This window comes from Brassica oleracea, chromosome C4 (assembly GCF_000695525.1).
Source record: "Brassica oleracea var. oleracea cultivar TO1000 chromosome C4, BOL, whole genome shotgun sequence".
NCBI lineage: Eukaryota > Viridiplantae > Streptophyta > Magnoliopsida > Brassicales > Brassicaceae > Brassica > Brassica oleracea.
In genome coordinates, this window is record NC_027751.1 from 14,120,378 (window position 1) to 14,148,273 (window position 27,896).

Sequence of the window (27,896 nt, forward strand, 5' to 3'; positions counted from 1 at the left end):
CTCGGCCGACCAATTAGCAATAAACAAAATATAAGGCGGCTCAGCCGACCAGTTAACAAACAGAAAATAAAGGCGGCTCGGTCGTCCAGTTAACAATAAATAGAATATAAGGCGGCTCGGCCGACCAATAAATTAATTAAAATATTAATAAATAATATAGGCGGTATTCCAGCCATTATAACATAATATAAATAATAGTACATGCGGTATACCGACCATTATAGCAGGGTATATATGATACAATAAATTTTACCGAAATGCAGAACGATCGTGCTGATAACGTGTTATGAAATAACTTATAATTTATAGTATCAAGAAATTTAAATAAGAGTAGAATTTAATACCCGTAGAAAGCAAATAACACTAATATAAGGGAGAAAGTTTATTATAAGGAAGAAGAAGAAGATGTAATCGTATCTTACAAATGACCGAAAAACTTCGTATTTATAGAAGAAAAATCACTGTACAAATAGTGACAGTGGAACCCACATCTTTTATTATTTCAACATATGTGTGCGCCTATTTGTTTGAAATTAAGTTTCGTAACAAATATAACATTAAATAATGTAATAAGTATAAAATATTTTATAAATTTTGAAATATTATTTAGTTTATTTTTATAATCTTACAATTTTTATTACTAAACAAGATTTTCAAAATTTTATACAATTTTTTAAAAATGTAAAGGTTTAATAATAGCACCAACTTTTCCTATTTATATTTATAAATTTTAAATTTTAGAAATTTTATTTAATTTTTATTTTTTATAATTATAATTATAAAAAAATTTCATATCATTTTTAAAGAAAATTTCTACAAATTGATTTAATATATATTAACCAAAAGAAATAAAAGTAAATCTATCTAATTATAATTTAATATATATATATATATAACTTCTTAAATATAGTTTTAGATAAATCAAAATGTTTCTTTTTCTTTTAACAAAAAAAATGTTTCTTTTCTCTTAATTTTATGGTAACTAAATTAAGATTTATATTAAAATATTGGTTGGAAAATAATAATTTCTAGAATATTAATAGAATTAACAGAATTTTACTTTTAAATATAATTTAAATTTAAAATTTTTATTGTTTTACATGGTGTAGGAAACACCTTGTAAAATAGTAAATGTAGTATTCCAAATCCTGACAAAATCAAATTGAAACGAATATAATATTTAAAGGCCAAACAGAACGAAACTAAATAATATTATATATATTATATTTTTATAGTAGGTAAATTTAAAGATTGAGGAAAAAATGCATCAAACAGTAAGCCAAATTTCATCTATAGACAAGTCATGTTATTTTTTAAATAATTAAAATAAAAGATTAATAATTAAAGGCGACACTAGAGAAGCGACTTCAAAGCCGCCGCGTTAGGGTTGTCCTTGGCCGGTGATTCGTCACCGTGTCTATGGGATGCCCTGTTTTCATGTTCTTTGTCTTTTTCTTTAGCTTGTGTTTTCTTTGGCTTGTGTTTTTTCTGATAGGCTTTGGGTCCTGTGAAAAGGTGCGATTGAAGTTTGTGCTCGACAAGATGTGATCTTTTCCCAGCTCTTCTTTCTGTTCTCAGTGGTGGGTTGGTGATGACAAGCCTCGGTTTGTCTCTGAGTCTCTCTGTTTTCGCAGATCTGGGGAGGGTTGAAGATCTAGGGTTTGCGGGTCTTGTTGCTTTAGTGAGCTCTAAGATCTTGGGTTTGGAGTCCTGCTGTGATTGATCTTAATTTTTGATTCCTCCGTCCTCTCCAATGGTCAGCCTTCTTATTGGTCTCTGTCAGCCTTGCTTGTTCGTTTCTTAGCCTTATGCTTAACTAGTAGGGAGTTTCAGGTGTTGTTTCTGGTCTTGGCCTGTGATTCTTTTGTTGTCCTCTGTTTGGTTTGGTGGCTAGTATCGGCTCCTAAATGTTTTCTGGTATGCGGTGGTTGTACTTTGCCGGTTCAGATGTGGGGTCTTCATTTTCTTGGAGCTGTCAGGCAGCCTATCAAGCGAGGCAGCAAAAGTTTTAGGCCTTTAATCTCCAGTAGCGTCTTCATGTGATGGTTGAGCTCTTACGGTTTCAATCTCTTCCATCCTTTTTATTGTATTGGTTTGGTCTGGTATGAATCAACTGAGTGTGGGTTATGATTGTATTGGTTTGATCTGGTATGAATCAACTGAGTGTGGGTTATGCAAAACGGCTTGGTTCTTGTATCAATAAATGTGGAGGGTCTCTGCTTTGGTTTGCGACAAGAGTGTCATCCCCGGTTCTCCTTTGAAGATCCAAATGGTGTAAATTGGTTTACGATATAGCTGGAGCTGATGGAAGTACCGGCTTAAGGTTGTGCGAGCTTTGAGGTCTCTGCTAAATTGGTTCTTTGGTTCTTAGGATAGGAAGTAACTTCAAGTCAACAAACAAGAGTCTTCGGCTTGTTTCTATTCGTTCTTTGAAGACCGGCGCGCTCTTTCCTATAAACAAGAGTCTCCGGCTTGTTTCTATTCGTTCTTTGAAGACCGGCGCGCTCTTTCCCAGTGGTCGCTATCATGAGGACATCCATTTCAGTTCTCTATTATGAGTTTCTAAGCTTAAGTTTTAGTAACCCACCTTTACGTTTTATTCATGCTTTTATAGTTTCGTCCGGCTCTGGAAAGATTGTGATCCTTGCCGGCTTATGGCTCTGGAAGGAATGTGTTCCTTGCCGGCTTGTGTAAAAACTTTCATGTTTTCAAATTAATCCATCAGATGACAAAAAAAAAAAAAACTTATCTGTTAAAATTATAAACTGAGCCCGACCTGAAGACTTTCAGAACATTTGGTATTTTGCAAACTAAGAGTAGAATTTGCTACTTATATACTGTTATATAATCTGCTACTCCTTAGACACAAAACCAACAGTACTTCATCTGTTGAACCTCCCACAGAGTCTCAATCCACCAATGAAGCTACTACAGAGCAAGAAAGTAAGTTTTTTTTTCCCTCATATCAAAGTTTTGTTTGTTATTACTTTTTCTAATAAGAATTACTATATGATTTTTTTTTTTTGCAGAAAAGTTATCATGGAAGTTAAAACTCATCATGGGTACCCTATCACTCAATCCATTTGACAGTACTCTCATGCAATAACACTTCAGTTTAAAGATTTTTCTCTTATTACAGGAGTTTCAGCAGCTTCTTTAGTGATGATCATTATTATGGTGGCCATAATAGTAAGGACAAGGAATGAAAGAAAAAATGAGCGGAATACCGAAAATGTTGAAGCAATTGTAATGTTGAAACGATACAGTTATGCTCCAGTCAAGAAGATGACAAATTCATTTGCGCATGTTCTCGGGGAAGGAGGCTTTGGAACTGTATATAAAGGGAAATTACCGGATGGAAACCAAGATGTTGCAGTGAAGATTTTAAAAGAGTCAAAGGGGAATGGAGAAGAGTTCATCAATGAAGTAGCTAGCATGAGTAGAACATCCCATGTTAATATCGTTTCTTTGCTTGGATTCTGTTATGAAGGAAACAAGAGAGCTATAATCTACGAGTTCATGTCAAATGGATCCCTAGACAAGTTTATTTCCGAGAATATGTCAGATAAGAGGGAATGGAAAAAGCTACATGATATTGCGTTAGGTGTCTCTCGTGGCCTAGAGTATTTGCACAATAGTTGTGTGTCAAGGATTGTACATTTCGACATAAAGCCGCAAAACGTACTCATGGACAACGATCTTTGTCCCAAGATTTCTGATTTCGGTCTTGCTAAGCTCTGTAAAAACAAAGAGAGCATCATATCCATGCTAGACGCAAGAGGAACGGCAGGATACATCGCTCCTGAAGTGTTTTCGAAGAACTTTGGAGGAGTTTCTCATAAGTCAGATGTGTATAGTTATGGGATGGTGGTTCTTGAGATGATTGGAGCAAGGAATATAGATAAGGCTGAAAATTCTGGATCCAACAATAGTTCAATGTACTTTCCAGATTGGATCTATAAGGATTTTGAGAGGGGAGAAATCATGACGATTTTTGGAGATCAGATAACCAAAGAAGAAGAGAAAATTGCAAAGAAAATGGTATTGGTTGGTCTATGGTGTATTCAAACAAATCCATCTCTTCGTCCAGCAATGATCAAAGTCATTGAAATGTTAGAGGGCAGTATCGAAGCTCTCCAGGTTCCACCTAAGCCTCTCTTATGTTTACCCGCAATGGTTCCAGAAACTGTTGAAGATAGTAATGAAACTTCAAGCTTCTCTAACCCAAGTCAGTTTGAAAGAGGTTCTCTTTCAGCTTCTGAAGATACTTTACGATTTCCAACAAAGAGTTTCAAAAACCTGATGAAGGAAGTCGAAAGTAGTTCAAAGCCTTCCTCAAATAAAGTCAGCAAAGCGAGTGAATCTCTTACATAAAACCTGTCATTATCTATTTGTCTCGGTTGTTTATATAGAATTATTAGGTCGGGCCGCCCTACGGACGGGAAGTTATAATAAAAATTATTTCATATTAACTTATAAAGTATTTAAAAATTATTATAGATAAAAAAATTATAAACAAACAAATGATGAAAAAATTATGAGATCATAATGATAAATATTTTTGTTTTGAATTATAACGACAATAAATATCATTATATTTTTAATATTTATTTTAGTTTCAAATGTTTCGTTTTATAATATATAGTAATCATTATTGAATTGTCTAGACTATTTTTATTTTCTAATAACGAATTTCGTAACACACGAATTATATACCTAAATTTTTTAAACTTATAAAAAATATATGTAATACTTGCATTGTACAATATATTTAATTTAATTCTAAATTTTGAATAGTCTGTTGGTTTGACTTTGCTCTTCGAGTGGGTTAAATTGATCCATAATTGTTGTCTTTTTTTGTCCTTTTCATTTGTTTCATAATGATCGTCTTTTTATGAAAATAAAAACCTATCAAGTTCACTACTATTTACGTAAAATGTGCTAGCTTGAATCGTCAAAGGCAAAGTCAACATAACAAAAAAGTTCATTATGAGTGTAATGAATTGATTTTTTATATAAATTTGGAATTAATTTAACCCTGAAGTAATTTTATAATTTCATTTGCTCTGGAATCGATCCCTTTGAGATACTCGATCAAGATTCGCTGCTGGTATGAACCTCCTTCCTGGTAGGGACATCAAAATTCCAATGGTTAAGTGTGAGGAATTTTAAAACCGGATCAAACAATTGTATTATCATCTGGTTTAGATTTAAACCCAAATTAAACTCGGTTAGCGTGTTAGACTTTCTTTCACATTGTTGTGTTTTTTTTATTATATGTATAGAGAGACATTATATAAAACAAAGTTTATGTTGCTTACCGTTCAAATCAGCGTGTGCTCAATTCGTTTCTTTATAACAGCAGAAAGCTCTTCAGGCGTTACTTCACCTTTCCCGAGTGTTAACCCTTCTAAGAAAAACTTGTTCCATTGTTCCTCGGGAGCTGGAAAGACATAATAAACCAAATGTGAACTTCTTTGTGTCGACTGACTACATGGAAAATAGGGTTGCACAAAGAGACCTTTGATCAGATTTTCCAGTAAATGGTCCGCCTTTACAACTTGGTTCCCTGTGATCGGATGCAAACGTGATGAGATTCTGTTTGTGGATAATGGAAGCTTAGAGTGAGCGAGTGACTTAAGAAATGTACCTTTCTTTGCGTAGCTACGCTTGGAGAGGACCATAGCAGCATAGAGTTGTAGAACTTTCTGAAGCTTAGCTGCAAGCCTTGGTTTGTCTTTATCTTCTTTTGCCTGAAAACAACCTTCAGCTTCTCAAACTATCATTAAAAAAAATACATTGATACTCTATTAAAGGAGATACTTTTTGAAATAAAAATCACTATCTTACACGTGAAAACAACAATCATAACACTTTACTTGCCGTAGCTGAGCACTAACTTCTGGAAGAAACCCTTCGTCTAATTGCCCTTCTTTTTCCCGTTATATCATTTCATGTTAATACATTGATATCATCAGTACCTTTGTATACAAGATGTTGAACATGTCTTGGTCAAAGGAAAGTGAACATATGTGTACACACCTTTTCCATTTGATTGATAGCTTCAGGATCTCTTGGAGGCCATGAAATTTCTTCCACTCCTTCCACAACAGGTCTTAATATCCCTTTCAGAACATCAGTAGACGGCTCTATCTTCTGCTACATACATGGATACAATAAACTCTCAGTCAACTAACAAAAACTGGATATGTAAGGAAATGGAAAAATAAAAGAAAGATAAGAAAAAACCCCGAGTCTTATTCACAACGCAGTCAACTATGGTCATCAAGGTTGCAGCTAACTCGGATTTGAGGTCCGAGAAAAAAGCTCTTTAATTAGCCATTTCAAAATATTTCAGTATGAGATGTAAGAGATAGGAAGAAGAGATGTGTTCAAGAGGAAGGATCCCACCTCTATTTATACAGATCCTGGCACCGCCTCTAAGATCGAAAGGAAGATTTGAATACACATCGTGATGGAGCCAATAAATAGGATTTATAAGAAAGCCATTAACAACACCGTTTCAGGTTGCAGAAGAAGCGCAGAGGTCACCGGCTGCCGCACATCGAGAAAAGACGAACTCATTTCCTTCGAAGCGGAGTATTAGGGCTAGGGGGATCTCCTTCACGTTGGCCCAGACCCTTACCAATTAAACAGCCCAATATCACCATATATGTCAAACGAAGGCCAAAAAAATAGATATTAAATGAAGAGCTGCGTTTTGGATGCAGAGACAGGTGTCGCGCAAACAGAAACCGACTTTCCAAGCTGGCATCCCATGTGGCGCAAAGAGTAGGGATTAAACCCTGTTTTATACATATAGATATGTGATTGAATTGATTATATACTTATGATTTTTTTTTAGGACTAATTCCAACTATTGGTAGATTTCATAATCTTCTTTTTCTTAAATAAATATCCAATACGGTTTCCATGGCTGTTTAATGTCATTTTTATCAATCTTATGTTCACTGGGTGGTTTTACCGAGTACAAGAGACGGATAGGACGAATTATTGATTATCTGAGAAAAATATTTGAATAACGGGGAGAAATTTCACAAACAGGGAAGCTAAGACATATTACCTTACAGAGATTCCAGGATGGCATTTCTACTGCAAGAGTCTTGGGAATGCAAAATTAGCTATTGTCTGTGCAGAATCTCGCTCTCAAAGGTAAATCAAGAACCGGAAATTAAGTATCAGAAGTTATTTTATCCTTCACTTCATTTGCATCATATATTTTCTTTCGGTCAGAACCAAATGGGGAAGATGCGGTAATTTGGCCTATGGTATTTTATGGGGAATGTTGACTTGATTGTGTTTTGTCTGAAAAATTTTGATGTTCGGTATTAAGCAAGATGACTTAATAGAAAAAAAATTAAAAGATCTAAATCGCCAAAATAAAGCAGAACATATAGTATCATTCAAACTAATTGTATTAACTGCAATTTTTTTTTTTTTGATCAAACCAAACTTCATTATTCATTCTTAAGTGCAAACTCCATTCAAGGGGGACATACAAGATAGAAAGGCATTACTAGCCAAAGGAGTAGCCATATTACAAGCACAGCAAACCATAAGAACAGATAAATTCTTTAAAGAAAGGATAACGGATCGAATAGCGAATAAGATCCAAAGAACATCAAAAGACCAATTCTCTGAAAGGAGGCTACTGAGTTCTTGACAGTCTGACCGCAACGAAACTAAGTCGTGCTTATCCGCGCCATCAACCACAAAGTCGCTTGTTTTCAATCCAGCTTCTTTGGAAAATGTGTACCGTGCCAATAGAATTTGTTGGCGTTGTTCAAAATGCGATCCATAAACCTTTTTATGAAGTGTCCAAATTTTAGTTTAATTATTATGCGATTTGTTTTTCCTGTTCCTCAAAATCATTGATATCTTAATATATATATATAAATTATTTTGTTTTTCTAATTAATATTCGTGAATATTAGAAACATTACAACATTTTTGCTATGACATCTGTAATCATTCAAATACTTCTTAGAATTCTTAGAAAAAGTTGGCCCATCAACACATATATTTTACTTATTATTTAACTAACCATAAAATTAACTATAGTGTATAAGAAATATTATTTTTTGATTTTTTAAAGGGAAAATATTATGTTTACCACTTTCATGGTACCACTTTTCATCTTTACCCCTACTAAAAGGACATTTTCAAAAATACTTTCTTCATTAAGTGGTAAAAGACTCTTATACCCTTGTTATCGATATATATAATAACTCATTATTAAAATAAAATAAAAAACTAAAAAAATAATATATTTTTTTATGTTTTCGAATTGTACTTTTTCAAATTCGAACTTTTTTATAATTTTTTTTTTTTGAATTTGTTTTTGAATTTTTTTTTGTTATTTTTTCAAAATTTCTTTTTGAAAATCGAAAATGATGTTTGAAACTATTTTTTAAATGTTTTTATATATTTTTAAGTATTTATTTATATATTTATTGGAACCCTAAATTTCACATTCCAAAAACCCTACCCCACCTCTCAACTCTAAATTATGAGTCTAGATTAGTTAACCCTAGGGGTATAAGTGTCTTTTACCCTTCATTAAAAATGAGGGTAAAAGTGATTAGTGTAAACATGAAAAGTAGTGCTATGAGATGACAAAAAAAAAAAAGTAGTACTATGAATGTGGTATTTGTGACAATTTCCCTTTTTAAAATAAAAGTTACGAAATTACCTAATGTGAACAAAATATATGGTTATTTGCAAAATTGACTCAAAACTCAAAACTCAATCAAAGTCAAATACAAAACTAACCTATGATATTTTTAGAAATTTCATTTGTCATATACAAGTTCGGATTATTCACGAAAATGCCATTAATTTTTTTCGAAAATTGTTTTTTCGCTCTCTCAACCTCATCATCTTCAAGTATTTACAAGATTGGCATTGCCATCAATACACCAACCACCATGAACAACCAATTTGAAGCTCTTAATGCACCCAAAATCGATTTACACTCATTCTTTCTTATGAACTGAAAACAACATCTCTTTCACTTTCTATCTATATTCATCCAAAAAAACTCAAGATTTTGATTCTAAAATTTTTTAAGGTTCATAGAGCCATTTAAGCTCACGATTCTTGGTGGGTCGCTTTTGTTTGAGGTTTTGGGTGCTGGGAAAATACTTATGTGTGCTAAAAAAGTTACTCATGAATTTAAGGTATGACATCAATTTTTTTTCCAGATCTGTCCGTCAGAAGACTTCCGTGTAAGTAGTCTTCTGGTCAATGCATAAGTTAGTTTTGCAATTGACTTTATGTGTATCTTTTTGAGACGACTTATCTAGAAGTCTTCCGGTTTTCTTTGTTTTAAAAAAAAAATCAAAAATCCCAGAGACGACTTCTATGTAAGTCGTCTAGGATAAACAGGTTTATTCTCCATTTGACCGGATTGTGTCAGAAATTTGACTTTTCCTAGACGACTTACAAGAAAGTCGTCCACAGGAAATAAAACTTCAATATTTAATTTTTGCTAGACGACTTCCATGTAAGTCGTCCCGGGTTACTTTTTGCAATTGAAAAATATTTAAGTTTTATTTTTCAATTGTAAAAGTAACCCGAAACAACTTACAAGAAAGTCTTCTAACAGAAATTAAATATTGAAGTTTTGTTTTTATGTGGACGACTTCCGTGTAAGTCGTCTAGGAAAAATCAAATTTCTGACACAACCGGTCGAATGCAAAACTAACTTTTTCATTCCTGACGACTTACATGGAAGTCGTCTCTAAGATTTTCGAAATTTTCTTGAAAAAAAAGTAAGCCAAATTTTACAAAGAATGACTTCAAAAAAAGTCTCATGTAGAGCAGACTTCTCTGTAAGTCGTCTTTTGTAAATTTTCAATTACAAAAATGACGTATTTGACGACTTCTATGAAAGTCGGCCCGAAGACTTCTGTGGAAGTCTTCGACGTCAACGTGTTATAAACTTTCATTTTCTCTATAATTATAAAAAATATTTAACATTTTCTTCTTAATTCATGTATATTAGTTAATATTGGGGCTACTGAATAAAATTCATAACTTAATTGGTTTTAATTATGTGGTTACCAAAATTCATGTTTATTAATGTTTCTGATCTGAGAAGACTTCTGTGGAAATCTTATACATTAGTTTTTGTAAACTTGTGAAGTAATTTTAAAATATGTTTTTAATTTTTAAAAGTGTTAACTTCAAAAATATCAAGTCATATGGTTTAATGTGTCTTCTTAGAACAAATAATATATTTTTTAACTTTGATGAAATTTAAAATTTGTCTTGTTAGATCATAAAAATTGGTTTAATGTGTTTTCTTACAAACTTGGTTTGTTTTACTTTTTAAAAGTTAAAAATAACTGATGATTAATGCTCTACTAAATTTTGTTATAGCTTTGAAATATCTCATGATAGTATAATTCGTAGGTTATTTTAAATGCTATGATATTTGATTATAATTTTGTTTGTTGTCCGTTATTGGTTTTCATAATATAAACCTCATAAAAACAAGTAAATCATTCGTAAATACGTAGCTGATACATAATTCATAAAAAAATAGGGGTTAAGTCTGAATTCCAAACACATAGAAAGATAAACTAGCTAATTCTTCAAGCTTCAAGTCGCCTCCTGACTGGATCTCACTGATCTTCTTCTTCCAACCTCAAGCCCTAGGAGTTGAATCCAACGTCCACCTCCACCATCGACACTTCAAACTCGCCACCATTTGCTGTCCTCCTCCACCCACGATGCTTCAGCCATGCCGTCAAACTCGATACTGCAAGAGTAAACAAGTACTTTGAAAGCAATCAAGAACCATAGCTACAAAATATTGAACTATGGTTACCAGAAAACGTATGCTATTTTGATCTTCTTCACTTATAAGAAAGTTCATTCTCAGCCAGTTGTTTTGTCATATACCTACAAAATCAAAGCCATATTCATCACAAAACTGAAAGAAGCAGAGCAGCCAGCTTACGTCTGAGAAGCTAGCAGAAACCTAAAGTCACATTCTTCTATCCTTGAATCCGAACAGAACAGAAAGCACCTCACCAACGAGCTTCCTGTAACAAGAACACACAAAAAAACAATAAATAAACTAAGATATGTATAAAATCTCAAGCAGTCATGAACTTACATCAATTTTGCTTGGATAAGATCTGTATAGAGGAGTCTTGTAGGTAGCTTTACCTCGAAATCAACGGAGGGTCAGAGAAGATGAATCAAGCACGACAGAGAGGTGGCCAGTGGTGGTTATGACGAGCGTGGCGGTGGTGGTGGCAACTCCGGTGAAGACGAATCTGAGAACTCCATCTCTTCTCCATCTGAGAAAATCACGACAGAGAGGTGACCAAAAGGAGTGTGGCCGTGAAGCTTCAATCGCGTCTTCTCTTTTCTCTACCATCTCCGAACTCATCTCTTCTCTATTCTCTCTCTATCCTCTCTCTCTCGTTTCTCTGACTGTCTCTCTTCTCAAACACGAGATCTGACTCCTTCTCCGGCATCTCCGTTGACTTCTCTCAGACCACCAAAAATCCAATCTCGATTCTCAAAAACGAGACTTCAACACAACTCTCTTCAGATCTGAATCAGTTCCAATCAAAAAGAAGAATCACTCTGCTATGTTTCGATTTTCAAAAAAGCTTAAGGGGTTAAAGCCACTGATCAGAGAGATAGGAATAGATCAATTGGGAAACCTAACTAAGAGAGAACAGGAAGCGCACTCAACTCTATGTGACAAGGAGCAACACACTCTATCAAACGCTTGCGCTGAGACAATACAAGAAGAAGCCGAAGCCTATGAGAAATGGTTACATGTTGTGGAGTTAGAGGAGGATCATCTAAAGCAACGAGCTAAGCTTCACTGGTTGGATGTAGGGGATCAAAACAACAAAACCTTTCATAATTTGATCAAAACAAGGCAAGCACAAAATACCATTAGAGAGATTTGATGTCAGGATGGTAGTGTTCCTGTGAGTCACGAGGAGATAAAAAATGAAGCAGAGTGTTTCTTTTTAGATTTTCTCAATCAGTCCCCAGAGAGTTATCAAGGTGATTCTGAGGATGAACTACGGGAGCTTATAGACTTCAGATGCACGTTGGAAGACTGCGGAAAATTGGAAGCTGGTGTTTCAGCAGAGGAAATTAAGAAGGTGTTGTTCTCTATGGCTTCCAACAAGTCACCAGGCCCAGATGGATTTCCATGTGAGTTCTTCAAGACGGTCTTGCCGGTGATTGCCCACGACTTTACCATTGCAGTACAATCAGTCTTCCGTATGGGCTTCTTACCGAAAGGTATTAACTCGACAATACTAGCCCTGATCCCGAAGAAAACCAACTTTGTGGAGATGAGGGATTATAGGCCCATTGCGTGTTGCAATGTGCTCTATAAGGTGGTCTCCAAACTGATTGCAAATCGATTGAAGGAGTTATTGCCAAGGATAATATCGGAGAACCAATCAGGGTTTGTGAAGGGAAGACTACTGATGGAAAACGTGTTATTGGCTTCTGAGCTGGTAAAGGACTACCACAAGGATTCAACTTTCCCAAGATGTGTTACGAAGATTGACATATCGAAGGCGATCGATTCTGTACAATGGCCTTTCCTGTTACAAAGCTTGGCGGCTCTAGGATTCCCGGAAAAATTCATACACTGGATCAAACTATGCGTTACCACTCCCTCCTTCTCAGTACAAATAAACGGGGATCTCGCTGGGTACTTTCAAAGTGCTAGAGGACTAATACAAGGATGTTCTCTATCTCCCTACCTCTTTGTGTTATGCATGAACATGCTATCTCGGAAACTAGACCGAGCAGTGCAGGAAAAGAAGTTTAATTTCCACCCTCGGTGCCAGTCTCTATCTCTCACTCATCTGTGTTTTGCAGATGATTTGATGGTGTTCGTAGGAGGCTCCAAAGAGTCAATTGAAGGTGCTCTCTCGGTTTTTGACGAGTTTGCTGTGTGGTCAAGTCTTTGCATAAGCCTCGAGAAATCTACGGTTTATATGGAGGGTGTGTCGGAGTCAGAGAAAGCTAGAATATTAACAAACTTCCCCTTCGCTGATGGTGAGCTACATGTGCATTATTTGGGTCTCCCACTGATGACACATGCGATGAAGTAACAAGACTATCTACCTCTTATTGAGAAGATTCGGGGTCGTATCAGTACATGGACGACTAGATTCCTCTCCTATGCAGGTAGGTTGCAGCTGATCAAGTCAGTACTAATGAGTATAGTCAATTTTTGGGCCTCTGTTTTCAGGCTGTCGAGTCAATGTATGAAAGAAACTGAGCAGCTCTGCTCTGCTTTCTTATGGACTGGTCTAGAGCTTGACTATTGTTATATAACTTCATGTGCCTGATATATTTAGATACCAAAAGTTCAAAACTAATTCAGCAGAGCATAAGAGATTCAAAGATGCAACATCTCATGTGCCTACATTATAGGTTTTCTAATTTCGAATAATATAATATTTTCTTGGCCTTCACATTAATTGAACAAATGTTATTTCTTAGCGATCAACATTGAATGCCGCTCCTATAACGTATGAGGCTATATCATTCAATCAGCCTAATTAACAACCTCATTTAATCCACTAGAAGGAAGGATTGGACCGCAAATTACTGTAAATTTCATTAAGAATCTGAAAATGCTTCTAGGATTTAATGTCTCTTTGTGGAACAGCTTACTCTGCTTTATAAGCTTTTAGTGAGAGGACTTTTGGTTATTGTGATTTCAGCCATGGCTCGGTTAGGGTGTACTGGTTTATGTTTGTTGTAATTTGAGCTGTTATAGTTTAGCATAAGAAGCCTAAAACGTTTATCATTTCTGTGATACGAAAATCAAATATGTTTTCTCTAAAACAGTAAACTAAATGTCATTTTAGTGATATGGTTTGCTCATAAAAAACAAGAGCTTTCTTTCATCATCGCTTATGAAGTTACAAAAAGTGAAATGTTTTACAAGTATAAATTATATTTGGCATCTAAAGCTTCTCTTCCTCTCTCTATCTTTATCACCGCTGTGAACATATACTAAGCGGCGTTGCCGGCATCTACTTTCTCCTCATGGCTTACTGATCATCGGAACTTGCACCAACCACACAAGTATCTATGGGAACTGTTGAAGAAGTACGGTCATGTAATGCTACAGAAATTAACAATTATAATTTCGTCCACTAAAACAGCAAAATTTTACAAATGAGATAAATACAAAGATGATTATCCATTAGACTAGTATTAAATTATTTTATTTCTCTTAGTCGGTAAGTCACAACCAACTTACTCCCCCTATATATATGATCTTTGTCATATGTTGTAAGAGATAATAATAATCATAAGTGAAGTTATGATAACTCCCTTTCTCTCTACGTTTCCAAATTCACAAATCAATATATATCTATAATAAATATAGTAAATCAGTTTCAGAGTTTCTCGCTTAGTTTACAACACGTTATCAGCACGAAACTCTGACCAACTGAGGTTTATCAATCCGAAAGTTCTTAAACCAGCCGAGGTAATGTTTAAATTTATGTATTTCAATATATTTAATTTATTTAAATTTATTATTATTTTGGAGTGAGAGGCTAGGACTTCTCCGTCTATTTATCGGGATGATAGGCGGTGCCTTTCCCGACTGATCGTTTTGGTAGGCTATGCCTTCACTATCAGAGAACACGTGGTAGGCTTTGCCTCCGTGAATAAAAATAAAAGGTCAAAAAATGGTAGACTAAGTCTCCTCGGACCATGAAATAAGTAAAAGTCAAAATGGTAGATCATGTCTCCTCGGACTTTGAAAAATGATCAATATGGTAGTCTAAGACTCCTCAGATCATGTGGTAGGCTAAGCCTCCAATTTTATTTATTGCTCTTTAAATTTCTGCAATTTAATTTATGCATTTATTTTATGCTTTTAATTTATGCATTTAAATTTCTGCCTTTATATATTATTATTCTATGAATACGGTTATTATGTCAAATACTACAAAGCTCAAAATAAATGCCCTTGATATTACGAGAAATAATTATAAGACTTGGGCAGTGGTGCAAAGATGCACCTGAGAGAAAATGAGCTTTGAGAAATCATCGATAAGTTGAAACAATATCGGATGAGAAAAAGAAAAACCATGATATTTTACCCCACTTCAAAGATGGTTTATAAGATGAGGTGTATCATGAGAAAAGATTTAGAAGATTTTTGATAGTTAAATCCTTGAAAGAAAGGATCGGAGTTGATGTAAATCTTCCGAGTAAACTGAAAAAAAAATATGAAATCATGATACTAAACCATCAAGTCGATCCTACTAGAAAAGGACGAGGGTGTAGATGCGGTTGAAACCGTTATCATGGTCGTGGAAGAGGACGAGGAAGAAGATTCCGTCCATATGAGAATAATGAGAACTTACACGAAAATGAAAGTGGCCAGGTGATAAAAGACAAACAGAAAAGGTTTGCTATAGATACGGCCAAAAAGAAAATTGGGTACGTAGTTGTCGTACGCCAAATATTTAGCCGATCTATATCGAGTATCAAAAAGAAAAAGAGAAAGGAAGTATATTAAACTTCATCTCTTAAGAGCCCGAACCATTTTTCATAGCTTGAATACTCATTTTGATGATTCAGATTTTCTGGTTGGTCCAGAAAATGAAAATAAAATATCGATGTGATATGAGAATTATCTTCCTGAATAAGATTTTGAGATTCAGGATGGAGATAGATATACCTGGCAGATATTGGGTCATCATACATGACTACTAAAGGTCACAAATATTTCTCCTCTCTCAAAATAAGTAAATATAATATCTATTACTATAAAAATTATTATTGGCTCTAGAGGAGCTTGTGATGAAAAGACATGCATAAGAAAAAGAAGGCAAAATTATAAATGAGTGGTAAACCTGAAGTTTACTGATATATAGCCATCTCCAATAATGTTATCGACATTATTGTGAAATGTTGAAAAACCAGAAGTTTTTCACATATATGTTAAGAAAATAAAGGAAACCATCATGGTGATGAATCATCAAACAAGTTCACTATATGTGATTTCCTTAAGCAGGCCCCAAATTAAGATCTCACTCTAAAGGATTTGATACATAATTCATCCCAAATGGAAAAACTGAATATGTTATTGGTTCTAAAGTGAGATTCAGTATGAGATTTTAGACATGGAGTGTCATCATCTCGAGAGAGAGAATTAAAGAATCCAAGTAAGTGGAACATTGAAAAAATTATGTTTGCACTCGAAAAAGAACTTGATAAAGTAAATTCAAGTAAGATGATCCCCATGATCGGGTGTAAACATGCAGTTGTGCATGTAATAAAGACATATACAATCCAGAAAGATAAGTATATGGATAATTAGAAATATGCTCGCAAGTTTGCTAGAAGCATATGATAAGCTGATGGAATGAGATATGTGAAATGGATTATAATGAAAAGTAGGATAATCCATTTACAAAATGACTGCCACACATTTTGATGAAATAATGAAATCTCATATTCCAGCTGAAAAGGCTCCAATAAGAAGTGTCCTAAAAAGATGATATATAAGTGTGTCCTAAAAGGATGATATATGACTCTATGGCACGCTAGAGCCGTGATAGACCACTTTGGTTCCAAAGAATCCACGAAATGGAGCAAAAATATAAATAGAGGATGAATCTCACGATGAGACCGTTGATATGGTTAATATAATAGTCAGATACCTGGGTAAATCATTAATGATGATAAAGAGATCTCGATTAACCATATCAGTACGGGTAAAAAGATGGAACCAAAGAGAAAATAGATTGTCGACAATAATGAAAAAGCGCTATATAAATGAGGATCCTGAACCTACCTCTATGTATGAGGGTAAAGTGAATTGATTAGCCAAAGAGTGAATGAGGCAATCAATTTGATATAAAACTCGTTAGAAAACCGAGAAATGTTTGGACCAAAATTCCATGTATATATTTCTCCAGAGAATGAAATGAAAGATGACCTTGAGGTATGAAAACGGCTTGTTCCAAGGTCACCGGAGAAAATTTAAAATAGATGCATTATATTGAAATGTCTGGCAGGACATAAACAACTTGAGTTGCATCTTGATATTTAGTAGTCCATGGAGAGTTAAAGATGCTCTCGGGAATGTATAAAACTATGGAAGAATTAGAACAAGCCGTATATAAGGTATCTTGAACCGGTAACTAGTGATATCTTTATGGCACAGTTTGATTATTATCATTTTAATGAGGATAAATTTCCAGCTGTAGGGGGAGAAATTAGTAGAATTCCTAAAGAGATTACTTGGTGTACACCGTCGTTGTTACACCTTGATCCCCCTACGAATCAAGGAGAGCTGGAACTTCAGGAAATTGTGCATTTGCATAATTTGGCAAACCAGTTACCAAATTGGTTCACAGATATGACATGATATACCCGCTGAAAATGTTCCATCAAGAGTTGATGTTCCTAAAGAACAAACTGATGGTAACTAATGAATGAACCTAGGGTTCAGTTAAAAAGGGGGGGGGGGGAGACTAGCGGGTTCTAAAGTTAAAAATCCCCGAAAAAAATTGGTTGAGAAAAGTTACAAGGTTCCTGAAGAACCTGATACTAAAAAATGTCTGAAAGAAGACATAAGTGGAAAAGTTCAAAGAGAACCTGATACTGAAAGATGTCTGAAAGAAGGCAAAATGGTAAGGTTCCAGAAGAACCTGATATTGAAAGATGTCTGAAAGAAAACATAAGTGGAAAGGTTTCAGAAGAACTTGATACTGAAAAATGTCTGAAAGAAGGCATAAATGAAAAGGTTCAAGAAGAACCAAATAAAGATAAGGATCCAGATGACGAGAAGGGAACAGAAAAGTATGAGATTTCCATCAGCTACCCCCTTTATGAAAAGAAATAAGATAAAAGATGTTGATGGAATGTTCTCCTTTTCTGTGTCCAAAGAGATCGATCATAAAATGATGATCCCGATCCAAGATCCATTTCGGAATGTCTTTGGACCTATAGTCATAACGCTTGAGAATATAAATCCAGTTGGGTATAAGTGGGTATTCGTGAGAAAAGTAACACGATATAAAGTCTGATTAGTTGCCCAAGGTTTTTCTTAGAGACCATGAATTGATTTTGAGGAAACATATTCCCTGGTATTGGATGCAATTACGTTTAGATTTTTGATGAGCCTAACGGCGACTAAAAATCTTGAAATGCATCTTATAGACGTTTTGACTACATATTTGTATGGATCGTTGGATAAAGATATATGTATGAAACTCCCTGACGGATTGAAAATGCCAGGGGCATTGAAAGAGGAAAATCCAGGGAGATTTGTCGGTCAAGTTACAGGGATCAATTTACGGATTAAAGCAATCCGGACGCATGTGGTACAATCGCTTAAGTGAATATCTTTTGAGTAAAGGATATGTGAATAATGCAATATGTCCATGTGTTTTTATAAATAAATCGTCATCTGGCTTTGTGATCATTGATGTATATGTAGATGACCTGAACGTAATTGGAACTCAAAAAGAGGTTGATGATGCTCGAACTCATATGAAAGAGGAGTTCGAAATGAAAGACAAGACAAAGTTTTGTCTTGGGCTCCAGATAGAGCAGATCCGAAAAGGAGTATTTGTGCATCAATGAAAGTATACGAAAAGGTTGTTGCCTGATATTGCCTTTGCTACTAACCTTCTGGCAAAATATAGTTCTGCTCCTACTTGCAGGCACTGGGACAGAATAAAGCATGTATTCCGTTACCTCCAGGGTATAGTTGATTTAGGGTTAATGTATTTTAGAAAACCCGAGTTTGGTATGGTTGGTTTTGCAGATGCAGGGTACTTATCAGATCCTCATAAGGCTCGATCACAAACCGGCTATGTTTTTACAATTGGTGGAACCGCGATCTCTTGGCGGTTCCAGAAACAAACTCTGGTTGCGACATCTTCGAATCATGCAGAAACTATTGCACTTCACGAAGCATGTCGAGAATGTGTGTGGCTTCAGTCAATGAGTCACCACATACAAGAATCAAGCGGAATAACGAGAAAGAGTCGACGAAAGTATTTGAAGACAATTCGGCTTGTGTCGCTCAACTCAAAGAAGGCTACATCAAAAGCGACAAAACAAAGCATATCCCTCGAAGATTTTTCTCGTACATAAGGGAGCTCAAGAAAAATAAAGAAGTGGACATCGAGTATGTACGGTGATGCGACAATCCAACTGACTTGTTCACAAAACCTCTTCCGACTACAACATTCCGAAAACACGTCTATAGTATCGGAATGCAGCATTTGCGTGATCTATTAGAAGAAAGTTATGTCCACTATTCTCATGGGGAGATTAAGACAGTGTACTTTTTTCCCTTGTCATGGTTTTTATCCCAATAGGTTTTTCCATATGACTAGGTTTTTAACGAGACACTACGTAATACAAAATGGATAATCAAGGGGGAGTGTTACAAATGAGATAAAAACAAAGATGATTATCCATTAGACTAGTATTAAATTATTTTATTTCTCTTAGTCGGTAAGTCACAACTGACTTACTCCCCCTATATATATGACCTTTGTCATATGTTGTAAGAGATAATAATAATCATAAGTGAAGTTATGATAACTCCCTTTCTCTCTATGTTTCCAGATTCACAAATTAATATATCTCTACTATATAAAATGAACTAAATTGAAGAAATTCTAGGTGTGCCACATAGGACAAAATATTCATAACCAATCATTTGTCCATGTCATCAAGGATGTTAAGCTGTTAGGCCACGAATCTGTGCTACGTAATAGGTCCATTAATTTTAATGACCAGTTTGTTTTACTTTCCTCTGCCTCTAACCTAAGTTGTCACGGCATCTACAGACCTTCCAAAACTTATCGTCTTTCCATCTCCTCTGTATAATGCATGCGACGGCAACAATGATGAATCAAAGCTATCCTGCAGACAAATCGGCGTGTAACTTTCCACATCCCTCATCTTACTCAATGATATCAATGCCTCTTGAATATCCCTTAATTAATCACTTAAATGAAACGCATCCCATCTCTCTCTTTTCCCTATTGAGACTATATATATATCCCAACCCAACAATCTCTTCCTCAGCAAAACAACAAAACATACATTTAATCGCTAAAAGTCATGAATTTGAATAGTATTGTTTTAACATGAAAACTCAAATATTGAAACAACACAACATATATACACTCACCAAATATAATACTATACATTACTATGAACTGAAAATCAATCAAACAAATCTGTTAACTATGAGCAATAAATCAATCAATTTAATATTGTCAAAAAAATCACAAATAAAATTAACCAATTCTTACTCATATTTGTGATTTTTGGTATAAAATAATGTAAATTAAACTTTAAATATTTTTTTGAAAAAATTAAATTTAAAATTTATAAGATACTATCCGTGCATAGCACGGAAAATAATCCAGTATCTATAATAAATATAGTAAATCAGTTTCAGAGTTTCTCGCTTAGTTTACAACACAAAACAAGTTTTTAGAGATCATGACGTCTATTGTTGTAGCAGTCCAACCATATATTTTCACTAACTCCAGTTATTTCGATGAGTTAGCCTGAGAAAATAATCAATTCAGATATGAGCAATGTTGGACCATGATTAAGAATTCACTTACTAGAATCAAAATCATTTTGAAGAGAAAATATTTAACAAACACATCCACAATGAAGCTTCTCATAGATTGTAACAATCATTACATAGATAAATTACTTTAAAAGGACGAACGAATTTGTTGACTTTCAAACTAAATAATCACGCAACAAACACATAATTTACATGTTTCATTTGAAATAACTTTACTATCTATGAAAACCAGAAATAACTTTACTATCTATGAAAACCACTTACGGTATTCCTCTTTCACCTGACTATAAAACAAAGTAATAAACCATTATCAATGGATCAATCCAATCCTTTTAAACTCATTAGAGAGCAAAATATTAGAGAACAAAATATACAAAACCGCTACATGCCGGGGATACCCCTAGTAATAAAATATAACTCTATGCAAGAGACTTTTACCGGAAGATCAGAGCTGATAATGTCTGCAAAAAGTCTGTACTCAAGAATAGCAGCATAGTAATATCAGCCATCAAGTTGCTGCCACCAACAAACAGACATAAGAAAGTTTGTAACAAGTAAGACGTAGTACCACATGAAACATAGAAAAAGATAATAAGCATTGTATCTTCAGGAAAAAGATGTTCACATAACGCTGGATAAGGATTTAGTGGCTGATGCCCTTCTTTGCTTTCAGTGACTCGAGTGCTTTGTTTCGTAACTCAATCTCAAGCCTCTTTGGATCCGACTCCTCCCCATTTTTACTCTTCCCAGCTTCGCCTTCTGAAGAATCAGAATATCCTCGATTCTTAAGTTTCAGCTTCTCATCCCGACGTTCTTCTCTTTTACGACGTCTCTCCTCTCGCCTGCGTTTCTTCTCCTCCTTTTTCGTTTTCTTTTCCTCCTTCCTTCTCCTTTTAGCTTCCTTCCTATCCTCTAGGTCAGAGTCAGAGCTGCCGTTACTATCTGAGGCTGCTTCGTCCCTCTCAGACCTTTTTGTCTTTCTTCTCTTTTTATCCTTAGAATCAGAATTAAGTTTTGCATCCAGGTCGCTGTTATCCTCTTTCTCAACTTGCGAAGGAGGCTGTCTCTTTCCTTCCACATTTTCTACTCTACCGAAGTCCTTATCTGAAACTGGGGACATCTGTGAACCGTGGTGCATTCTGTGACTAGAACGTCTCTCTGGCAACTTTTCACTGTTAAGAGAAGTTGAGTAGGCAAACATTTAGCTTACACTAAAATATTAAGTCAAAGAGATTATCATTTGAAAAAAGATCAAAATGCACCTCTTTCTCTCTTGCTCCTTCGCATGTTCAACACGTCCAACTTCTTGTACCATCTCTGGTAATTGTTTTCTAGACAGCTTGGACTTTTGATCCCTATCCTCTCTACAGGCAATAGACAGATGGTCAAGGAGTTAACTATTGATAAAAAGCCTTCACCAAAATAAAAGGGTGAAAGGAGTCACCAAGAGCAAACCTATCTCGCACTTCAGATGGATGTCCCAGAGATCTTCTGTCCCTCGGGTGTTTTCTTCCACTAGGTGAAGGAGATCTACGGCGAACAGGAGGTGAGGGAGACCTAGACGAAGATCTGCTCCAAGATGGAGACCGTCTCCTTCGGCTGTCATCAGGTGATCGTGAACCAGATGGAGATCTTCGACTTCGCCTGTTGACAGGTTTTGGTGATCTACGGCGAACAGGAGAGCGCGCCTTTTGATGTCGAGAGGGAGGAGATCTACCTCGACCTCTGACAGGTGACATAGATTCACCCTGCTTGTCATGTGAAGGGGATTTTCCCACAGGACGTCTAGCTGGAGACAGGGAGCCTCGCTCTTTGGCAGGTGTCAGAGACCTGCGCCTTCTAACAGGTGGAGATGGTAACCCATTTTTCCTACCAGGAGGGGACAGTGAACTTGGTGATGGTGATTTAGGATGATTGGCTGACTGAGGTCCTCCTAGCCTCATTGGTGATGGTGATCCTGCACGCCTAGGAGGTGGTGAAGGCAACCTTTGCCCAGCGGGTGGTGAAGGCAATCTTGGCCTAGCGGGTGGAGAGGGCAACCTTTGACCAGCGGGTGCCCTGCGGCTACCCACTAGTGACGGAGATCTCCCTGGTGAATCAGACCTTTCCCGCTTAGCCAGTGGTGATCGTGACCGTGATCTGTTACGCCTGTAGAGTGGAGATGGAGACCTGCGCTGTCTAGCTACAGGTGAAGGAGACCTACGCCGCCTAAATGGTAATGGGGACCGCTGACGCCTAGCAGGCGGTGATGGTGACCTGCGTCTCCTAACAGGAGGGGGTGGTGATCTGCGTTTCCTAGAAAGAGGGGATGGTGACCTGCGTCTCTTAGCAGGAGGGGATGGTGACCTGCGTCTCTTAGCAGGAGGGGATGGTGACCTTCGTCTCCTAACAGGTGGGGATGGTGACCTGCGACGCCTTGAAGGGGGTGATGATTGGCGGCGTCTCTCAGGTGTAGATACACGGCGGCGCCTTTGTGGTGATGGTGACCTGCGACGTCTAATAGGTGACCGCGACCTGCTTCCATAAGGAGAAGGTATACTACGCCGCCGAGGAGACAGAGACCTACTCAAAGAACGTGACCTGGATCGACGCCTTGAATAAGATGGTCTCCGCTTTCTAGGTGAGATGGAGGCATCTGATGATCGGGACAAGCTCCTTGATTTCCGTCCACTGTTGTAAAAGATCAGCTATTAGCAAAAAATGCACTTGTTTATACGAAAAAAAATAGAGGCTGCAATTTCATTGGATTCATGAAAAGTAACTACAGAAGGCACATACCCAGAATAACTTCTTGATCCTGAATTTGTTCTGCTGATCGACCTCGAACGTGAAACTCTACAAAGAAACCAATTAGTTAGACTCACATATGCTACAAGGCTAGAGTAAATTAAGACTCCAAGTAGACACCATTATAAAGAACACAGTTATGAACTAACACTTGAGGTGCTATATCTAACTTCAGTAAGATAACACAAGATAGGTAATGGATACAAAGGTATAAAGAGAACCCTACCTTCTCCTTTCGTTGACTCCAACCTTCTCATCAGCCTTTCTGTCATCCTCTGGACGATCTCTTGAAGGTTTTGCGTCCATGGCATTTGACACCTTGGGTTCAACGCCGCTGTCCTACAGTAGTTTGAGGTAAAGCACATGAGCCCTTATAATTGCAGAAGCTCTAAATAACATGAAAAGAAGAGGGGTTAAGAAACCAAAGGAACATCTATAAAGACCGAAACTCTAGCATGAACAAAGTTAGTCATACAATTTTCCCCTGTATGTCATCCTCGTAGCACTTCCTCTTCCCAATTTCATTTACTAACTGATTGTTCTCATCTGCTTTTTTTCTTGCTTCGTCCTGCCACAAAAGGAAAGAGAAAAGTCATTCACGATCAATCGAAATTATTCAAACTTTAATCTATAGTACAATACCTGTAACCTATTGGTTTCAGCGACTCTAGCATCAAGAAACTGCTGCGGAATACCACTAGAATTACTCTGGGCGCTGAGGAGAAGCGTCCAGAGCTCTTTCATGAACTTGACAGTGTTCTTCTCCATGAAGCCAGTGATAGCTATCTGAATCTCCTTACCGTTGACGACCTTCTTATCAAGAAGACCGTAAATAAAGTTGATGAGGACTTCATCCTCGAAACCAAGAATCTCAGTGACTCTAGTCGCAATCCAAGGCTTCATAACATCCATCTTCACCTTGCTCACATCAACCTGAGGATAATCACAATCAAAAGCCTATCCGATCTGATTTTTAGAATTCAAGAAAACTGACCAGAGTCTCCAGCTCCGAGGCGAATTTCTGGCTCTTCATCAGCTTGGCTTGCTTGTTGGAGAAGCGAGTGTCCTGGTCCGCGGTAGTACCCTGAGACACGGAATCGAAAAGAGGGAATCAGATACAAACAGAGCGAATTGCGTCGATCTGGATCTAATAGAGATGGTAGATCAATCGCAGTACAAGATGATCGGGGACTTACCCGGAAGAATCCGCCCGACATCCTTTAGGGTTTGTGGAAGCGACTCTTTCTTCCCTCTCTGATGATGATGAGAAAGATCAAGTTAAAGGGGCTTTGGGAGTTTTTTCGAACCCTAAAACTCTACTTAAGTTTTAGTTTCCATTTTTACCCTCAGATTTGCATTTAAATGACTTTCTTGCCATTTTGGAGGACATCGTATAACGTAACAAAATTATTAGACTATGGGCCGAAGAAAGTAGTAGAAGCCCAGGCCCATACGCCCATCTATGCTCTAGCCTCGGTGAACTGATTCTCCTCCGGCCCGTCCTCCTGGCTAAAGTGTTCCCCGTTGACTAGTTAGGCATGCCGGTTTGGGTGTTCGGGTTTGGATTATTTGATTTTTAGTTAGGTCAGTTAACACAAAATTTGGTTCAGTTCAACATTCCGTTAAGTTTGATTAACGAAAAATCTATCAAAATTAACAATTTTTGTTTTGTTTTAGCTCCTTAGTTAACATTTTTCTAATGGTTTAATCCGATTAAAATTTAAATTCTACTCTTAATTCTAATCCACAAACTTATTCAGGTTAATTTGAAAAAAATATTAATCAAATTATTAGTTTAGAAGGATAATTGAGAAGATCAAAAATCTGTGTGTCTTGAATGTTAAATAATAGGAAAACTAGTTAAATATAATGGTACAACCTATACTATTTGCAAGTAGATAAAAATTGTTTCTGTTTTAGTAGTATTGATGTTAGTAAAAAAAAAAAAAAATTCAACTTTAGTATTGTAAATCTAGTTACAAAAAGAGTATAATGATTATTTTCTCGCTGACAAAAAAAAAATTATTTTCTCTTTCAAAAGCTACAACATATTAAATGTATTCATTGATTCAAAGACAAAAAGTTATATAAATGTTATTGGATAATGTTACAGTAAATGAGAATTTTTGAAGTTGGTAAACCTACAACTAACGATCTACATTATTATGTTCTTTCTTACTTTGCTAAACCCATGATTTTAATCATCATTATTTACCATGATAACTGAAACACGCAACTTAACAAACGCTGTTTCGAACCAAAATACCAATATATGAAGAACATGGATATTAGATAAAACGGACAAGGCGTCGATTTTACGAACTCGTAATGTCTCGGCCATATCCACAGGACCACAACCAATAATTCCCTGTGATTTGAGAGAACTTACAATAAAACTATGATCAACCACCACACATAAACCAAGTGTCGACTCTGTTTTATAGCAAAAACAGCAAGAGCTAACCAGTGCAGTTTAAACCACTATAACAATGCTAGTCAATTTTGTAACATCCTCTTTCAAGTTGAACTGAACCCTATTGCTAAGTCTCCAACTCTTCTTGTAATTGAGATTTCAATCTCTGTTGCTTAAAACTTTAAGATTTAGCTCCAGTTTGATACTTACTTCTTACAACCAATTTTTGCTAAACTTGGTATTTAAAATTTCGATGTGATCTTAGCAAAAAAGGGGTAAGAGTGTGACTATAAATCTGAAAATTTCCACAATCAAATGGAAGGACAGAACACACAAAAAATATCGAATGAGTTACGTGTAGTGTGTTGACAATAAGTCAAACCTATTGTTTTATGTAACAAACCTAAAAAAATATCCTAAACTTAGTTTACGCAGATTGCGTAACATGGATACTAGTAGTCTCGCCACTTAACTCACTGATCAACCCACGGGAAGGTTGTCTGTTTCGGAAGTATTAGGGATAATAGTATGGTGAAATCTAATTCTGGATCCATGGTTGGATCTGGAAAACATTGAGAAGGTTATGTTTTATTTACACGGTTATAAATGGTGTTTAAACTTATTCAACTAGATTCGTTTTGAATGTTTTTTTTATAGGTAGAAGTTAAAAACGAAACCCATTTAAAAATTTGGTCTCACTTATTTGTTCTCTACTCTTTTCCTGCTAAGAACAAGACACCAATCTTAACTTACAGTTAAAACATTCCTAATGAAATCCAAAGATTCCATGCTGTCAAATGAGATCAAAGAAAATGTAGTGTCTCATTTAACCAAAATTAAACATTGGATGCAACATCATAATTGTAGTTACCAAATATCTAGAAAAAGTAGATGAGCCAGGTAAAGGTAGAATATAAGGCCAAGTGAAGATTATTCCAACAATCGTTGTCTTATGTTGCTTGAAAGGAATGGATGAATTGGGTGAAGTGTCAAAGAGAGAGTCTTCCAGGAGACTGTGAAGATCCTCCTTAAGCTTAGAACCACTCAACACTCTCTTTTTTTGTTGGAACATGTGTTTTCAAACAACCAACCGGCAACGTCCCATGTACTTACTGTTATATTCCATGTTTACTATAATTAATTAGTCTACTCATTACATTATTTAGTATCCTAAACTTGGTCTAACCACAGAAATATGATTATATTTCTTATCAAGTTTTCATATCTCGAAAAGTGAAAAACGACAAAGTTAATCTTGGGATTTATAAGTTCCTAAAATTAAAATTTGATATTGAGTGTTGTATTTTTGAATTGCTATTTTGTATGAAATTTATAATCTGATTTATGTTAGACGATGTTTTAGTGAGTTTTTGTATCCTATAAGCAAGATTCATTGTAGAAGTTTTTTTAGTCATCTTCATTGTAGAAGTTTATTTAAGAAATTAAACAAGTAAAGTTTTGTTTCATCATCAATTAAAAAAAAATAGGAAGAGTTTAGGATTTACTAGTTTTGATAAGTATACATCTACTCTATTAATTTAGAGTTATATTTTTTTATCTATCATTAGAAAGTTGTCATTTAATTTTGAAATGGTCCTACAAAATAAGTTACAGTATTTAAACCATTATAAATCTATTCTACTAATTAAAGGAAAATTTAATAAAATTTAATATCAAGACTAAATATCTAAGGGATAATAATTTGTTATTAGCATCTAAATTATCTAAAGGAAAACTTTGACGGCTAATACAATAATCTGGCACGAAATATTCGGCCAACAAAAACACTATACTATCTAATTATTTTGTTTGTCAACTTAAAAGAGCCCAACATCAATATGTTCTTTCAGAAAATATAATTCTATAATATTTTTGAAAAACTAAAGCCCGTCATAAAGTTACAAAATTCTCACATCGGCTCCGGTGAATACAAGGTTTGGTCATTATCATTAATGTAAGTTTTCTTAAAATTTACATCTAAAAGTGCATGTCTACATGAAAATTACAAATTTGAAATTAGTTTCAAATAAAAATATATTTCACGTATATATATTATTTAACGGACTTCAT

At 35.6% G+C, this 27,896-nt stretch overlaps 2 protein-coding genes and 2 pseudogenes across 4 annotated transcripts; 2 read left to right on the top strand and 2 right to left on the bottom strand.

Moving 5' to 3' along the window:
- Positions 1–4,420, top strand: part of LOC106338201 — a 9,203-nt pseudogene extending 4,783 nt beyond the window's left edge.
- On the top strand, positions 3,250–4,374 carry LOC106338202 (probable receptor-like protein kinase At5g39030). Its single transcript, XM_013777233.1, has one exon. It carries the CDS (start codon positions 3,250–3,252, stop codon positions 4,372–4,374), a length of 1,125 nt encoding a protein of 374 aa, XP_013632687.1.
- A 612-nt stretch (positions 4,421–5,032) lies between the features above and the next one.
- Positions 5,033–11,413, bottom strand: LOC106338203 (annotated as a pseudogene).
- Positions 11,414–21,033: 9,620 nt separating this feature from the next.
- LOC106340872 (serine/arginine repetitive matrix protein 1) lies at positions 21,034–24,748 on the bottom strand. Of its 3 annotated transcripts, XM_013779704.1 has the most exons (10): positions 24,610–24,748; positions 24,408–24,497; positions 24,056–24,346; positions 23,889–23,981; positions 23,640–23,752; positions 23,405–23,461; positions 23,003–23,296; positions 22,082–22,972; positions 21,889–21,990; positions 21,082–21,798 (listed from the first exon to the last, which is right to left on the bottom strand). In XM_013779704.1, exons 1-10 carry the CDS (start codon positions 24,628–24,630, stop codon positions 21,270–21,272), a joined length of 2,481 nt encoding a protein of 826 aa, XP_013635158.1. In that variant the 5' UTR covers positions 24,631–24,748; the 3' UTR covers positions 21,082–21,269. The 3 variants fall into 3 exon arrangements, with proteins under 3 accessions (XP_013635157.1, XP_013635158.1, XP_013635159.1); XM_013779703.1 differs by having other exon boundaries at positions 21,034–21,798; positions 22,082–23,296; XM_013779705.1 differs by lacking the exon at positions 23,405–23,461 and having other exon boundaries at positions 22,082–23,296.
- Positions 24,749–27,896: the final 3,148 nt, after the last annotated feature.

What these genes read in the sequence shown, in the direction of transcription:
- LOC106338202 (XM_013777233.1), top strand. Translation starts at nt 3,250, where the DNA reads ATGTTGAAACGATACAGTTATGCTCCAGTCAAGAAGATGACAAATTCA.
- LOC106340872 (XM_013779703.1), bottom strand. Translation starts at nt 24,630, where the DNA reads ATGTCGGGCGGATTCTTCCGG. An exon ending in CCTCGGAGCTGGAGACTCTG is followed by an intron (nt 24,347 to 24,407) that starts GTCAGTTTTCTT and finishes GATTATCCTCAG; the next exon opens with GTTGATGTGAGCAAGGTGAA. An exon ending in AAGGAGCAAGAGAGAAAGAG is followed by an intron (nt 21,799 to 21,888) that starts GTGCATTTTGAT and finishes TTCTCTTAACAG; the next exon opens with TGAAAAGTTGCCAGAGAGAC.